Source organism: Hetaerina americana, unplaced genomic scaffold (genome assembly GCF_022747635.1).
Source record: "Hetaerina americana unplaced genomic scaffold, ioHetAmer1.1.p SCAF_2, whole genome shotgun sequence".
Lineage (NCBI taxonomy): Eukaryota > Metazoa > Arthropoda > Insecta > Odonata > Calopterygidae > Hetaerina > Hetaerina americana.
The window spans coordinates 72,184,343-72,201,149 of record NW_027286763.1 but is presented as its reverse complement, the minus strand read 5'-3'; the positions used below and the strand labels follow the sequence as shown (position 1 = coordinate 72,201,149).

At 42.6% G+C, this 16,807-nt stretch overlaps 1 protein-coding gene across 1 annotated transcript in view; it reads left to right on the top strand.

Annotated features, from left to right (window-relative positions):
* Positions 1 to 14,720, top strand: part of LOC139687929 (eukaryotic translation initiation factor 5B) — a 70,818-nt gene extending 56,098 nt beyond the window's left edge. Inside the window, exons 3-6 of the mRNA XM_071585278.1 lie at positions 1,216 to 3,307; positions 4,688 to 4,913; positions 9,014 to 9,144; positions 13,159 to 14,720. Coding sequence (XP_071441379.1) covers positions 1,216 to 3,307; positions 4,688 to 4,913; positions 9,014 to 9,144; positions 13,159 to 13,398 — 2,689 coding nt within the window. The 3' untranslated portion in view covers positions 13,399 to 14,720. The remainder of the gene's footprint in view (positions 1 to 1,215; positions 3,308 to 4,687; positions 4,914 to 9,013; positions 9,145 to 13,158) is intronic.
* Positions 14,721 to 16,807: the final 2,087 nt, after the last annotated feature.

The window sequence follows — 16,807 nt, the reverse complement described above, 5'->3', positions numbered from 1 at the left end:
ACGCAAAGCTGCGTGATATTTCGGTACCAGATCTTTCTGGAGAACCTCAGGCGGATCTGGTGACGAAACTGACCCCTTCAGCCTGTGTTTGTGAACTTCACAGGCCATGGAACTTACTACAAAGTGAGCTCAAACACACCTATCGAACCTATTGGGTTGATTTATGTGATTATTATATTTACGAGAATGGTCAAGAACTTAAGTTTCTGCTTAGCGTGGCGGTGCGTAGGGCTATAGTAACCATCTTGGGGTCCAATCGCCCCTACACTCAGTGCGCATCCTGCTGTGGTAGTTTTCCGACGGTAGTTCTTCTACTTTGCTCACTGCGAACTATTAAACTGTGCACAACAACAGAAAAGCCCGCAAATTGTGAAGTGCGATTTGCGATTACGTTTTTACAAGCAAAAAACCACAAGCCAATTGAAACTCATAGGTAACTTTGTGAAGTGTACGGAGACAGAACAATGAGTGAAGCAGAGTAAGCCAGGGGTGCATTCAGTTTAAAAATGGCCGAACCGCTGTTCTCGACGACCTCAGTGGTCGGTCTAGCCTTGTGACAGATTAACTAACGGATGTCTAGTTCTTGGCCACCAGGGACATTTCTCCGTTCACTCTTAAGTTAACTACACCACTGACGCACAATACTATCACTTATTACTTATTCGGTGCACAGCACAAATTTCCCGATGAATGACAGCAGCTTTGAAATTTATTGCCAGTAAAAACCTTATCACTAGACGGATATTACATTTGGTGGGATTTCCAATTGTATTGCTCATATTGACTTGCTACTGTAACCAAACGGCAAGCAGCGCGGCCCTCCAAACACTGCAGGTCGAGGCGTACTCCAAGTTTTTGTGCCAATACAGCAAAATTCGGATCCCCCACTACTTCACTCGCTACACGCAAACGTAAGACACTTTCTGGACTGGCCTCTTATCTTAATCACAGGAGGTTGATTTGGAAACTGAAGGTTGAGCTACCGTGTTCTAACGCTCTATACATCATATGAAATTCACACTTCAAGATATGGAACCCGAGAAAGCACACGGTTTTTGTGAAGCTGGAGGTGTCCAAAGCCCCCGGATTGTATAACCCGAAGGCACAATCCAGAAGCTAAACGCTTGACTCTCAAGATTAACAAAACCTTTAGTAATTATAATGATACTTGCTTTTCACGATGAAGTGCAATGAATTATTATTACCTCATTTCAGATACCACTATGAGCCCACGAGGAGGAACGGCGACTCGAACAACCTCGAGTTCCTCTCGACCGCTGAGGACGAAGGCGTGGGGCAGCCCGAGGATATTGGCTACGGCTACCAGAGGGGCTACGGAGGGGGTGGAGGACTGCCCGGCGGCCGGGATGACGGCGTCCGAGAGCAGCAGGCAGCCGCGGGAGCCCGAATGCTGGAGAACCTCCTGAGGCGATTCTGGGAGCTTCGGGAATACTTGGATCGGGGAAAGGGGGAGGGGGAGGAAGGAGAAGAGGCTGAGCGGGCTGAGGATAGCGAGAAGCGTTCGGCGTTCCGGGAGAGGGGCGGCGAGACGGCGAGCAAGCGGGCCTCGGGGCGATTCGTGGGGCCACCCCTCACCGGCAGCTCCTTCCGCGAGAGGCTTATCCAGGAACTAGAAGGGGGCGGCGAAGAGGAAGGCGAGGGGGCCGAGGAAGGACCGGATGACGAGGAGGAGGGGCGGCGGAAGAGGCTTTTGGCTGTGATTAAGCGGCTGGAGGACGAGGATGAGGAGGGCGGGGGTGAGGAGGAGGGCGAAGCCCCCGAGGAGGGTGGAAACGGCCTGGAAGAGGAGGAGCGGAGGAGGAAGAGGGTTCGCGACGAGGAGGACGACTCAGGTCCGGCGGGGTCCTCGAAGTTGGCCGCCTTAATGGACCTTTTCGAGAACCTTATGGAGAAGTACGAGGCGGAAAAGGCGGCGGAGGGCGCCGGGGACTACGGCGACGACAAGGGTGGGGAGGAGAAGCGCGCGAGGGGCCGCGGGAGGAAGTACTCCGATGGTGGGCCCACCTTCGACCACTTCAACTCTCCCATGGGCTGGATGGGAGGCGGCGGAGGCGGCGGGGGCTTCGATGGCTTCGGCCGCCGGAGGAGGACCGGAGGTGGCGGGCGGCTCCGCACCTACTCCCCACCACTGTCCCGCGACCCGCCTCGGGTGTGGTTCTCCGAGGCAGAGGCACAAGAGGTTCCGCCGGAGGCCCACCGGAAACACGAGTTCCTCCGCCGGGCGGATGAGCGGTGGGACGGCGAGGGGATGGAAGAGGACGACGTGGGGCTTAGCCCGGAGGATTGGGGGGCGGCTCTGGAGTCGGGAACCGGCGGGAGTCTGATCCTCCCCTCACGGCAGAGAAGGTTCCCGGTGGCGAAGCGGTCTTCCAAGAGGGTGCTTCTGCCCGGGGCAGAGGGCGAGCGGAGGAAGCGGAGGGAGAGCGGGAAGGAAGCGAAGACTGACCCCAAGGTGGCACAGGTCCTGAGCCAGATCTTCGAAAGTGGAGACGGTGGAAGCAAGGGCAACGAGACTAAGGATGCAGCGGCGGCGAATAAGGAGGAGGAAAGCAAGATGAAGAAGAAGAGCGGCGGGCCGGAAAAGAAAGAGGAGAAGGAGGATAAGCGGAAGAGGAAGAAGGCCGGGGAGGATTTGGCCAAGGTGACGCCAGTTGCTGCGGAGGGCTCCGACGCAAAAGAGGACAAGAAGAAAGCCATATTGAAGGTGAAGAAGCGGCGAGAGGGCGAAGGGGAGGTGGCAGCCGCCGTAGGTGAGCCGGAGACAGTGAAGCGGGAGAAGACGGAGGTGAAAAAGTCCGTGGACTGGTCACAGTACTTCGGCATCGACCGGAGAAGGAAGAAGAGCGGGGCCGAACATAGCGAGAAGGAGAAGGGGGAGGAGGATGAGAAGCGAAAGAGGGAAGGAGAGGGAGGGAAGGAAAAGGAGAAGGAGAGGGAAGGCGAGGAGGAGAAGCTGGACGACTGGCTGCTCAATCAGTACTACAAGACGCTCGCCATGTCCACAAACATCGTGAAGCGAGGGGGGCCGGCGAGGTCCCGGATGCCCCACGCGGGGGTTGCGCCGGCTGTGGTGGAGGCGGAGGAGACGGACGAGGGAGGCCTTGACGCCATGGACGGGAAGCTGAGGAGGGTGGAGGACGCCATCGTGGAGGAGGCGATTAAGGACACGGGGGCTCACATGGGCGGGCCGGATGGGAGCGCGGAGGGCGTACGGGAAAGGGTACTCTCACGCCTCGCCGCTGTCTACAGCCTAGAGAAGATGAGGAAGGCCCTCACGGAGTTCAAGGTTGGTGGCCACCCCACTTATGTGCAAATCGCCCAGAGATTACTGGCTGATAATGAGTAGGGGTGAGGAGTGTTTTAAACAACCAAATAACACTAGAATAATGATGACAATAATTATGATAATTATGATGATGATAATATTATGATGATGATGGTCATGATAATGATAATTATAACGTAACAGTGGTGATAACGATGATAATAATAATGACGATGACGCGGTGGACTTGAACCCGCGAAATTTGGGTTAGCAGGCGAGCGCATTGCACACCGAACTAACTCGAGCTGCAAAGAAGACGGCAAAAGCAGTCCATTAGATTTTCCTCTGCCCTTTTCTCAGCTCTTCAGTATACGATAAACGACTAATCAACGCGGGCGTTGATTTCTTCGAAATTACCTAATGCCAAGCCCAACGGCTTATAAAATTCACACATCAAGGAAGGGGGGGGGGGGGGGCAGTTCCTTTTGACGTGTGCGGTTTTCCAGAAGCATCTGGACACTCATCTGTGTACTTTTTCGGATACCAGATCTTTCTGGGAAATCGTAGATGTGAAAGGAGAAGTAACTGCCCCCTCCTAACCTGATGTGTAAATTTTAAAATCCGTTGTGCCCGGTATTAATTGAGAGCCAAACTACCAACAATCTACTTCCGCGTCCATGAGTGGTTTATCGTATAAATAGCTGAGAAATATATAATTTAATTTTCCCTTTGATGACTCAATTATGGCGTGGAAACAGTCCATCAAACTTTTAAGACCTAATTATATTTTGAATTTGCATTATTTACTCACGGCTGGTGTTAACGCTCCGGACAACCGTTCCCATTTGGGAGATACTTGTTTATAGAGATCCATCTGCCTAAACGATGATGGGTCCTGATTGACTTTTCAACTATCTCCTGTTTGTGAAAAGTTATTCAAGGGAAGTTGACAGTTTTACGAAATAATATTGATTGGAAGTCCATTTCCCCTGAAATGGATTTCCTGATCACTAAAGTATGATTCGATAAGAATTTCCCCACTTCTCTCTCTCCAGTCCCTTCTCATTAACTTCTTATTTTATTCCCACAAAGTTTATGAGTGTCTGTAATCGAGACGCGGAATCAATAAAATGTCCTTGATTGAAATTTTTCCAGCACTTGGGCAGCAATTGTTGTAATGACAGCATATGTTCCAGTGCCGTTTATATGTACAAGTATGTATGCAACACGGTTAAATTATGTATGCCTATCTATTGAATGCAATGCCCAACCCTTATTCAGTATCCCTTCCCAAAACTGTGATAAGGGGCTGGGCGGAATGAGAGAGAGGCTCTCAGATAGATCCCCAAGTAGACACACACTTATAAATACCAGTGCTTACCGATCGTTCTCTTTGGACAGGCGAACCTTCGCGAGGAGGAGGAAGACGATGAGCAGGAGGGGGAGGCGCCGGCCCTGGGGAAGGGGCGCCCTATGCCCAAGGAGCCGTCGGACGTGTTGGAGATGGAGAGGGACCGTAGGAGGGGCAGAGAGGGGGCGGAGGGGGCCTTCATGGGCCCGCCCCTGGCTGCGGCCGAACCCATGAGCGAGGGGTACATGGGTGGGAGAGCCCCGATGGAATCCAACGGTGAGTTCAGATCCGTGGGTATAGGCGAACAATGCCCTTTCCAACACCAATGACTGTATCCACGTAGGGCTTTCAAATTCCAGAACTGTAGGCGCCGTGACAGAGGCAGGCCTTAACGTTTGAGGTACTAACAACAAATCCCTTATAGGGTTACTACTTAGGCTCTTTAAAGCGGAAAGGGAGAGTATGGGAAAAAAGAAAGAGGGAAGGACGCTGACCAAACCGGCAAGTCGGAGTCCTTCATCTCACCCATAAGAAGTACTGCAAACTTTCGGGGCTAGCTTTCTCTCCTGACGTTGAGCGTAGAACTTTCCTGGCTCTCCTGGACTTCGCAGGGCCCAAGGATGAATTTATTCGTCATTCCAAAGCCCATTCCGAAATGTTAGCCATGTGAGAGGAGCTTGATTTGGGATGACTGTGGGCAAGGAGCTGGTGAAATCGTTTAGCAGTTTATCAAGTGATGGTTAGCCAAACGAGCCAATGAGCTGTAGTGATTGTTTATTAAATGATCCATAGGATGAGAATTAATGACAAGAAAATGACACTGGTCCTTCCTCAAAAAGTAGGAAGGCTAACATGAGTTAGACGTTAAGTATGGGGTCATACATAAGAGGTGGTCAATCACCTCAACGATCAGAGTCAACGAATACGGGTTTTTCCTCGCATGTAAAAGTAGATGGGGAATTCAGAGAAAACTTCAACCATTCGAGAAGCATTTACAGGAAGGAGGTAGCTGATGACGATGAAATATGGATAGGAGGATAGCCCATAGGCTTTTGAGATATGGTATGGTATTAAATAGAAATAAATTTGTTTAAGTTTAAATAAGAATGGTTTTGAAATATGGTATTAAAATAGAATGCCGAAGGCCGTAAAATAGAGGAAAACGTTACATAAAAGGGGAAGGGTAAGGAAGAGAACGGCTTTTATGATCGGCATAATGGGTGGCAATTAGTGTGAGGGACAGAATGGGAAAATAATGATGCTCAAATATTAGTTCATTCAGGAGAGAAGCATTCTTTAATCCCTGAATGTTTGTCAAAAAAAATAGGGATTGTACAAATCCTATGTCTAATGAATAGGCTACCGATGATGAAATTTAACATAGATGAATGAAATATAATTGAACGAATTGGATGGGACTTGATCATGAATGGTAATTATCGTTCTCGATCCCCTTAACACTATTCCTCCTGAGCGCTGTTTACGAACACGAATCCTGCTACCTAATTCACAATGATTAGTGGTAGCGCCATTTTTGCGTTATGTTGGCTTCCTTTGCATGATTTTGGAGAATGGGAATTTATTTTCATTTTCCATTTGATTGATAACGATAATGATACATTTTATGCTTAGTATACGAGTATTAACTCGGTTGTTTTATCACGTGAGATCATTATCTCCAGAGGTTCGTCTAAGTCTTCAGAAAGTGGACTTATAAAACATCAAAGCGAGATTTTATACTTAGTGGAAAGCTAAATGGGAAGAACTATGTCCCTATTTACTATTTATGGTTTGGCTAATAACGCTGCCGTCCAATTTTTTTTAGCATTTCATGGTAGTTGTTGAACGGAGTTATATATTATTTCTTAAACATAATTCAAGGAAAAAATGTACAAAATTCTAAAGCTTTCTTTTCTCCTTAAAAAGTCTAATAATGCCATCTCAAGTTTGTATAATGTAATTTTTAGTTCCTATCTTCTTCCTTACCCTTTCTCGTTTTCCTGTACGCCACTAACTTTATCGTTCTTCCTACTACGAGTCTCTCATAACTTTTCTATTGCTCAAAGAAAAGAGTTCTCGCATTCCGATTTGCGAGAACACTTTCCCAAATGTGTGCACACTTTAAAACGAATTATTTGCATCGTTTAACAACATTAAAGAAAGATGAGTCCATTTTCTGTTGTAAAATATCTTCACCGAGGTGCAGTGGCAAAAGAATTTAGAGTGCGACGATTTCATTTCTCTTGAACGGCGACCGGGCGAATTCAAAGAAATGTTCTCTCTCGGTCTCTTTATCTCCCTCTACTCCAAATCCATCCCCTCTGCCAACTCCGTCACTGCGCGTTTTTATACTGACGCACTGCTATTAGCATAATAAATTTGTTTCGCACGAACTTAAACAAGGTTAAAATTGATCCAAATTGTTGTTTGGTCGATGCTCATTACAAGATAATCTACCGGTTAGAGCAGGCTCTGGATGGACAACTACCAAATAAGTATTTTGTGGGCCCTAAAAAACAAAATTCAGCAACCTACTCCACACGAAGTTCTTCATCTCTGGGAACTACCTTCTTCCCTTCATCCCTTCCAACATCCCTATCCTGCTCCTGCGTTTTCCTCGTTTGCTTAACACACTCCTCTCTATCACAGTCTTCAACATCCCACTGCTGATCAATACGGCCTTCATATGAAATCCGTTTCACGTTCCCCGATTTTCTCCTCTCTTTAGTTCAACTTGGACCTGATGTAGCTCAAATGTATTTGCAAGGTTTTTTCAAGTTCTGAAGTCAATTTTTATGAAAAACTTTTTACATCAGAATAGAAATTTCCGTTACTTCTCAAAATAATCTTTCCATAACGTGCACCTTTTTCACGATGTCAACGCCTTCATTTCATGGCCGCTTCAAGGGTTTATGTTGCCCACTGGAAAACCGAATGGTCAGTCTTCTTGGGGTCTTTGTCACCAGAAGCTCAGCCTTCTTTAATTGTCGCCACTACGAACGTACATTTTTCACATCCAAAACTCCATCCATTCAATTGATAGTCCCTTTTGATGGTGTTGAACCACGCAAGTGGAGAAAACGGGTAAGAGCACGCTGTTCATATTTACCACACCACCAGTTGAAGCGTTGAAAATGCATCTCCCTCTAGCGGCCGCTATACGAACCCTGTGTAGCCATATGGTGCAGACATTATGTCATTCATTGAAAAAGAGTGCCCACGTGTTTTATAAGCTCGCCTATATATTTCTATCTACTCTCAACCCCCAAGGGAAAAAATTGGATACCATAGAGCTGGAAGACACATCGTACTAGATATGATTTTTAGATTTCGTTTTAATTCACGGGAATCCTTATCGATAAAAAAATGCCTCTTGTCCTCTGGCGCTGTGCTTTTTCTTGCCAAAAAATGAGAATTTTCTCTCGCGTCACAACTCTTACGGGAGAAGTGTCATTCAAAGGCTTTTGGAACGAAAATAACATACATTCCCTATAAACGGAAGTAGGCTCTTCTCAATTTTAGACGAGGCTCCGAAAATGGATTCCCTATACACCCGTCTGTTTCTCCGAATCAGGTTGAGAGCTTTGAGAAAAAATATTTGAGGCTTATTCGTATCCCCCAGTCGTAGTTCATCATTCTATCGCCCCTTTGGGAAAGAAGGTTGCCCATGGTGGAGGCTGATTCCTTATAAGCCCCAAGGATTTGAAGGGAGCGAGAGAACAGGAATCGGCTGGGGAGATCTGATGGAAGACCGCAAAGACTCGTCCTCCCCAAGGCCAAGAAGGATGATTCCCTGGCCGAATCTATCTCAATTTGAGCTGTTCCCTTAATCTCTCCGCGGAAAATTCTTTGGGTGGTGGTAAACCCCTCAAGCAATGGAAGGACTTACAGAACATATGCTTATTTCACTCGTGCGCACATCGGATCTTTTCTGGAGAGATATTCATCAATTTTCAACTGTGGTTTTTCTGAAAGCTATAAATCCATTCTTTTAATCCATCGCGGTATTCATTAAGAGGGGGTAAATGAAGTTAAATCATTTTTTTAGTTAATATAGTATTCTGTGAAGTTCGATTGGTAAAACTAATGTAATATTAGAATGCCACTTTCCAACTTAAGGAACGATATGGATTTAAACACGAGCAGAGTGAATTACGAGAATTATTACAATTGGCAATACTTTCATGCTTTCTTTGATTTTTCATAATATTCCACCCTATATTGCTCGTAAGGAAAGTCGACTTCCTTCAATTAATTATGTAATTGTGGAAATACAAAAGGTGTTGATATTGTCGAATACATCTTTATTCCCTGTCTCGTTCATTGAAACGAAGTAAGTGACTTATGTAATCAAATATGATTTCTTTATTTTGCAGAAGTGTCCGGAGGAGAGTGCCCGGCACTGGAGAGATTGGCTACGAATTGCCAAGGAATTGGAGACTTAGCGGGCGATTACCAACATTTGTTCCTCGACCTTTGCAATTGGCATGAAGTCTGCTATATTTGCGTAAGTTATTGAAGTAAAACCTTAATTACATACGATAAATAAGAAGTTTGGAGCAGAAAACATTGGCGGCACTAATTTTTGCATATTTTATGACTGAAAAATTGCTATAAAAAATTGCATACTATATTTTAAAAAATGGACTACTTCCCGTAGAGTGTACTGCATCTACCTTCGATATTGGCAGCAATTTACTGTGCTTGATCTTAGAATACCGTGACCTCGATTATAAATTGTATTTTTCCCTTCTTTCATGAGAAATCATAACGATTTAAAAAAAATCTTAGAACATATCACAGCAGAAACGTTAATTAAACAAATTTCAGTTTCTTAAATTTTCAATCATCTTTCAATATGCGTCTTGGCATTTTTAGCTATAATCAAAGGATTTTTTTCAAGCTACTCTGTCCGTTTACACTACGTCAAAAAATCGGGTTTTTCTTTTTCTAAGGAATAAGCTAATTACTGATGCATGAAAATTCTTCGAAGTGCACATCCAAAAATATTTATTCCTCTCTTTCCAATGAATTGTGCATTGTGTTGATAATGTTTTTTTTGCAAATACGTCCGCTGGTCATTTGTGGTTCATTGACTATCGCAGGAGTTTTTTTATTGCCGATGGAACAGCACGTGGATCATTTCATAGATCAGCGTTTCTCTCGCGTTACAGCAGGCAACTTCATGGCAATGCTCTTCGTTGCGATTGCTGCAATCAGTAAGAAGTATCGTATCACAAAATTTTCATCCACAGAAACCCTCAGGAAGTTACCCTGGCATTAGCAAAGCGTAGACTGGACGCAACAATCATCCTCGGAAAAGTAAAACCGGGTATTTTTTTCTGTTGCCAGATCTATCTGGGACGCCCTAGGCGAACAGGACTTTAACATCCACGACTGATCGCGTGCTGCTAAAACTTAAAGATTAGTGCGTGGCGAGTAGTATTCTGACTCAAAAGCTGCCACTTACTGGTTGATGAGAGCGTTACTAATGAGTAAATTCCCTTCTCTTTCACTCTAAATACCCCTTCTTTTCTCTTAAATAAGTAAATATCCCTTAGGCGTATTGTAGAAGAATAGGAGCCGACATTGGTGGATTTTTTTGTGCTCAAAATTCTTCGCCATTACGAAAAATTACCTGAATAATTTCTTCTTCCCAAGATTTTTTGCTCTAAACCCCACTAGGATTCTGACATTTTGGTGTCTACCTAATATACTAATCGGGTTTCAGAAATGCTTATCTATTTCTCTATGCTTAACTGAATATCTAGTATCTGCTTGTGCATCAAGGAGGGTGGCGAAGGAACCCGTCCCCTTTTCAGGGGATAGTCTAAAATTTAACGCTAGTAATCTTTCTCAACCAGCGCGATTCCTATTCCACTTTTGGTCAAGAGCTTGTCATACGCAACCTGGCCTGGAACGCGCAACCCGAACTATTTATTAGAAAGGACCATAGTTCGGATCGCTATCGCGTGACCTCACTCCTTTGTCCATTCTACCAATATGTCCATTATTTTGGGTTTGCGCCGGTCAAGTAAAATCTAAGATGGACATTTTCCCACAAAATCACTCACGCGAAGCCATCACGCGATAGCCGTCAGCCAAAATACTTAAAGCCGTCTGACAGCGACTCGCTCTTCGACCTGCCGTACATATAGCGGGGTCGTTCTTTCCGCAAACTAAGTACACTGGAGCTCATCCCCATCTCAAAAATGTTTCCATTGAAACGGGCCGCTTATCTCTTGATTCCCGATGCCAAAACTTAGGAGAACCTGGGTGGGTTATGATACCGACGTTATCGGTGATTGGTCTGGACCGGACGATCTCAAGTTCGCGAAATCTTAACGCAAGAGGGGCATTCTGATTGCTGATATGAAGTCGTGAAAATTTTCGGGTTCCTCTATTCCTCAACGTGCTCAGTAGTTCATAGACCTGAAGTAAAGGCTCCGAGAACAACAGAATTACTTCCAGCAATACTTAAAGTTGATTTCGACCCCATTCAGTTGAGTCAGATCTCAAGACAAACGTTAAGATCGGATATTATATGATAACAATATAGCCCAAGAAAATAAGACGTTAGGAGGAAAGTAGTGGGAAAATAAGTTTAATTTTTGGAATAATGATAACACTTTGTTAAAGTCATTCCTCTAGTGCGTGTTTTCTGCTCTTTTCTGTGGTGTTAAAGTAGGTTGAAATTGGCAGCCGCGGGAAAGAGTAATTTCAATGTGGTTTTAGAGAGTAGCGATGAACATCGTCGGAGGTTATCACCAGCAAAGCAAAGAATTTCCGTAGAAACACACCGAAAAGCAATATTGAAAATCATTGGGCACACTGATGAATGGAGGGAGGTAATAAGGGGATGAAATGCAGAGTTGACCAAGAATGCAATACCTCAGGCAGGCAGGGTTGTGAATAGGAAGAACTACGAAGAAAATAAAAATGGTTGGCCATTGAGTGAAGAACTGCAGTCAATCAATATTTTGATTAAATCGACAACAGTCTTAGATAGTGACGGGATTTCAGAAATGACAGATGCCGTTCATGAAATTCCTAATCTTATTTTCGAAGGTATATTCGGTTCTCTCACGTTAGAACAATTGAATTTCTGCTTCCAGGGTACAATCGTGCTTTGCTTACAGTCCTAACAAACAATGGTTCCACGATGCCATTTTGTTCTTTCGTCAAATACTGCATTGATTCCCCGATGTGTGATTTGCTTTCAGATTTCAATTTATTTTAGTATGTGAACATGGTTCGAGTATTATTGGTAGAAAAAAAGCAGTTAATATCCCCTGGCTCTGAGAAATTGTAAAATTGTGACAGCTGAAGAACCTTCGCGGAAATTACACTCACAATTACACATTCTATGGTAATTCTGAGTGTAATACACATACTATACATATCTATTAATTGAATAGATCGTAGAATAGTATACGTATAAAGAAAACACTCAATTTCTAGTATTTTGGTCACCAGGAGACCATCTTCATTAGGGAAATTAATATGCAATGAAATATAGAGTTAAAATAATAAGCGTAGAGTTAACTTCTAGGCACGTAATGCTTAGGCGTTGATACTTTTTGGAGTTAACGCATATTTTCTGTACACAACAATTTGCTCACTGAAAATGGCCGCTTGGTGCTGGGCAGACTATTATTCGAGTATTTTATTTGCATAAACAATAGCTAAGGAGTAGCTTATATGCCTATCAGTTCTTCGAATACATCGTCAAAATTGCATGCATCGATCACTCGACGAGACCTATGCTACTCCTGTCATGCTGTGGAGATAATGAGGAGACCATCATGATTATCTTAGTTATTCGGGCTCCGAGCAAATCTTAGAAATTATTTTAGATCAAATCTTAGACTAAATATACTATTCATAATGGCGAACTTTAAAAAACGAAGTTATGCGCCACTATGGCGTTAAATGTTCATTATTCCATCAGCCTTTAACTTTATGAAAGACGAGAATCTACGTATTCTCGACGACAACTACGTTATCTACTGCCATCATCGCCGCCTAGGGAACTACTAACCATCAGTCCTGCACATCTACACAACTCCAGACCGCTGTTTACTGTGTCTGTGTCTACGGGAAAATTCGTCAACCTGTCAGCCATGAGTCGTCTACCGGACTGACAGATTAAAAACCGGTGTTGAAAATAAAGAACAAATTGAAGAAGTTTCCATAAAAAATATCCTTGTTTAACTGTCCGTTTTGTACGGTCTCTGGAAAAGTTAGCTAACTTATTACACCAAGCGAACAATGGAACGATCATCACTCTTGCATCGCTGACTACTTCAGCTGCCAAAAACCATCCACCTCCTTCCTATCCTAATTTTCAACAGATTCGGTATCAAAGCCTGTCAAATCAAAGACTGTCATAGGTGCATGCTTTTGATTTTCGTTCTTCAAACTGGGTTTTTCATCAAGAGTGCGTAGCGATGGTATTAAATGGTCGAATTTCTCGAAGCTGCCAACCGCATGAACATTTCTCCGCCTTGTCGTTCTTCAGGGTTCATCGGCTTCATCCAACGGGATCTCATCCTGTGACATAACATTCCTGCGAGAGGTGGACTCCTTGTGCCACGGCCACGAAGGCTGTCGCCAGAGCGGGAGGAGGATGGCCGTTGCCCTTCGCGCGCTACGGGGAAAGGGCGGGAAGCACTTGCACCAGCACCAATCAAAATCCGCCAGCGTGTGTTGGCAACACCCATGCCTTGCTGATTATCTGGCTCGCAGGCGCAGACGATAATCTAGCTGTATGGCGGAAAGGAAAAAAAATGGTTTAATGCTCATAATAATGAAAACATAAAAATATGGCTTATGGCGTAACAAGGCTCTATAGCTAATAAGAAGGTTTGAGTCCTGTGTTGGCTGTTAACTTTACTGCTAATGGAGGGTGTGACACTGGACGTTATGGTGTACCTCTTTCGGGGCATTATATCTATTATACAAATAATTAATGGAATGGAAAAAAATTAATGGAACTTAATGAATTAGTTCTCAACATACACAAGTCATAAAAATATGTAATTTCGTACATTACTAATTAAATGCTTAAATGAGCATGTATATTGTTGTTTGATGTACACTTCCGAGTCATGAAAATGTGACTTACATACTTACATTTTTCCTGTTTACAAGAATGGTTAATATGTAAGGTTGTTACTTTAATGGAATTCGACACGATATATATATATATATATATATATATATATATATATATATATATATATATATATATATATATATATATATATATATATATATATATATATATATATATATATATATATATGTATATGTATATGTATATATATATATTTATTCATATATATACATTGGTTATGATTTATGGATGTAAGAAATATCTTAATGTGAAATATCAGGGTCTTGCTGTTGTAATGATGTACGGTTTCAACAGTCATGTTGCCATTTGCTTGGTGTCCACGTTCGGGAAAATGGTACATTAAGTTAAATATGGTATACTTTCTAAATATTTTTGTTCTTACTTAAAATCTTTTTGGGTCTGTTGGTCGGTTGATTCTATTTTATCTAAGTTGAATTTAGAATAACACTTTAATAATAAATACAGACATACTATTTTGTATCTTTACCCAGTTTATAATTTATCATCAACCATGAAAAAATAAAATTATAATAAAATCTCATAAGTATTTATGGGAGCATTAGAGCAGTCTATTTTCAAATGGGATTAATGGCCTGTAGAGTCGAATCTGTGATTAATTATGTTTTAGCGACAATAATTACTGACTGTAAATATTTTGAATCTGTACTTGTGCCCCAATATATGACCATGTATAAGGCATCTCTATTCTGGCCAAATCGCATTTACTTGCCATTTTTTTGAAAGTACAAATTCAAAATATTGATCCAAATTTCAATTTGGAATACCTCAATGCCCAAATATAACAATAAAAGCCTGTTTTCGGTATAAGCCTACAAAAATATTTACCAAAAATATAAAGTTGAGTGTAACTGTTCAAAAAATGAAACAGAACAAAAATATTATGCAAATGGAATTATATTTTAAGTCTTGGTGATTAAACACTTTCAAAGGCTCACATGTTTTAGTTATTATTATGTCGAAATGACATTAGTTTGAGATGAAAAGCGTATTAAATAAGTTCATTCAAGACTCAGTTTCAGAATTGAGAATTATCCTTCCACTGAGTATTTTTTTATCCCTTACAAAAGTGAAGCTGTCAAACAATTCATCATAGTCCAACTTTAGTTTGACTTCTTAGTTTATTATGAAAATTAACATGCAAATTGATTGGAAGACGTAATTTTCTTCCACTTTAATATCCTGGGAAATCCTTTAGAAATATATAATTTCATTTCTTTATTAGTATCGTCGATCTCCTGACTTATTGCATTTGAGTTCATGAGACATTTGAGGTTGATTTCTTTCCGGCCACTCCAAAAATGTACCTGTCGTCTTTTGGTAAGTTGTTTTATCATCGATCCGGAGTGACCTGAAGACACAGCTTGAAGAATTTCGCATGATGAAAAATTTATCGACGTTGACTCAAAATTTTCACCATCGGATTCATTGCCGTGTACTCCCCCACGAGTCCTCGGCAGCCGATAGGTAAGCAAGACCTCATTGGATTATTCCGATCAATTTAGGTATATATCATATATTTTTATTTCAGCATACTTTCACGGAATTGAATCAGTTAAGTACTTACTGAGAACTTGATTAAGTGTAATTCAGTGTTCATATGTAGCTTTATAGGTTATAGGGCAAGAGATATTACAAAAGCAAATCTTCCATCGAGAATCGAGCCCGGCCTTCCGAATCAATTCGCAGTCTTCGCTTTGCACGGGATCGATCACTTTTTAAAATCTAAACTTTCAAATTAGTTAAACAGTAGTCTATCTGACTGATGGCGGTTAGCGGTGTTATTTCCTTACCAGATTAGAGTTTTCATCTTTAAAATCTCTCTAAGAAGCTGTCCTGGAAAGTGAACAGAGCAATTCAAATTTAAGTAATTCCCGCGAATATTATGCTGTCCATTCACCTTCTTCAACCGAGGCTTCTCTTCACTGGGTAAACGCTGTTACGGCAACATATTAAATGGCTCACATGGATACTGATCAGCTGTTTGAGATACATGTTGTGCCTTCAAGAATGCAGTTCTTGGCTTAAAATCAATTTTCTAAGCCTAAAAGCCAATTTTTTTTAACAGCATAGCAGTGTAGAACTTGCTGAATCATCAAGGGAAGTATAAGCAAATGGTAAGAAGTGAGGAGTCATGGTCGATATAAGGCTCCGTAGGTACTACCGTAAAGACTTTCTTCCCGGATGCCTCGGGTGGATCATGCGACCCTCGGCACCCCGAAAATCTCATAGCTATTCTTCAGATTTCCCATGGTCCGAGCCACCAGAGCACAATCAACATCCGTGATCGAGACGGGACTCGAATCGGCGACCTATGGGTTAGCAGGGCGCATTCCGCCTTCCTTGCTAACCCTCTCGACTTGTGCCTTCAAGAAATCTGGTTTCCCTGGTTAAGTCTAGTTTGGATGGACCACTTGAGGGTTCAAATGCACACTTTCTGGCGACGAGAGGTGTTGTGGTTTCAAAACCAGTATCGAATACAGATGGTAATTTCTATCATTTTGCAGTATTTTTCTTGAAATTAAAGAATTATCCTGCTGTATTCCTTACTTCTCTCATCTTTAATTATACAACCCTTATGCCCAGTCACGTCCCCGTATCTGCAATGCGAATATTATTATAATAGATTTAATGAAGAATGAAATAAAAAAAATTCTGATTAGGAGGTTCCAAGACGGAAAAATCAAATCAAACTACGATTTGAAGGTTTAAAACCACCGTTTAAAACACCAATGAAGGTCTTTGGCCTTTCTGGGACCATTTAGAACTGCGACAGTTTCAATCTAGACGTAAGTTCGTGGTGACCGAATTTTTCGGGACATTTAAATCTCCCGACGATCGACCGTGTGACATCCATCGATTTAATTCGTTTCATCAGGTAAAAATTGACTATCCACTCAAGGTTACTGCACAAATAAAGGGAATGTGTAGCGCATGTGTAATTTGCATGATATTTTAGGTTCCTTCACGGAAATCCAAAGACGGGCGCAGCGGCGCTAATTCTTATCTCCAT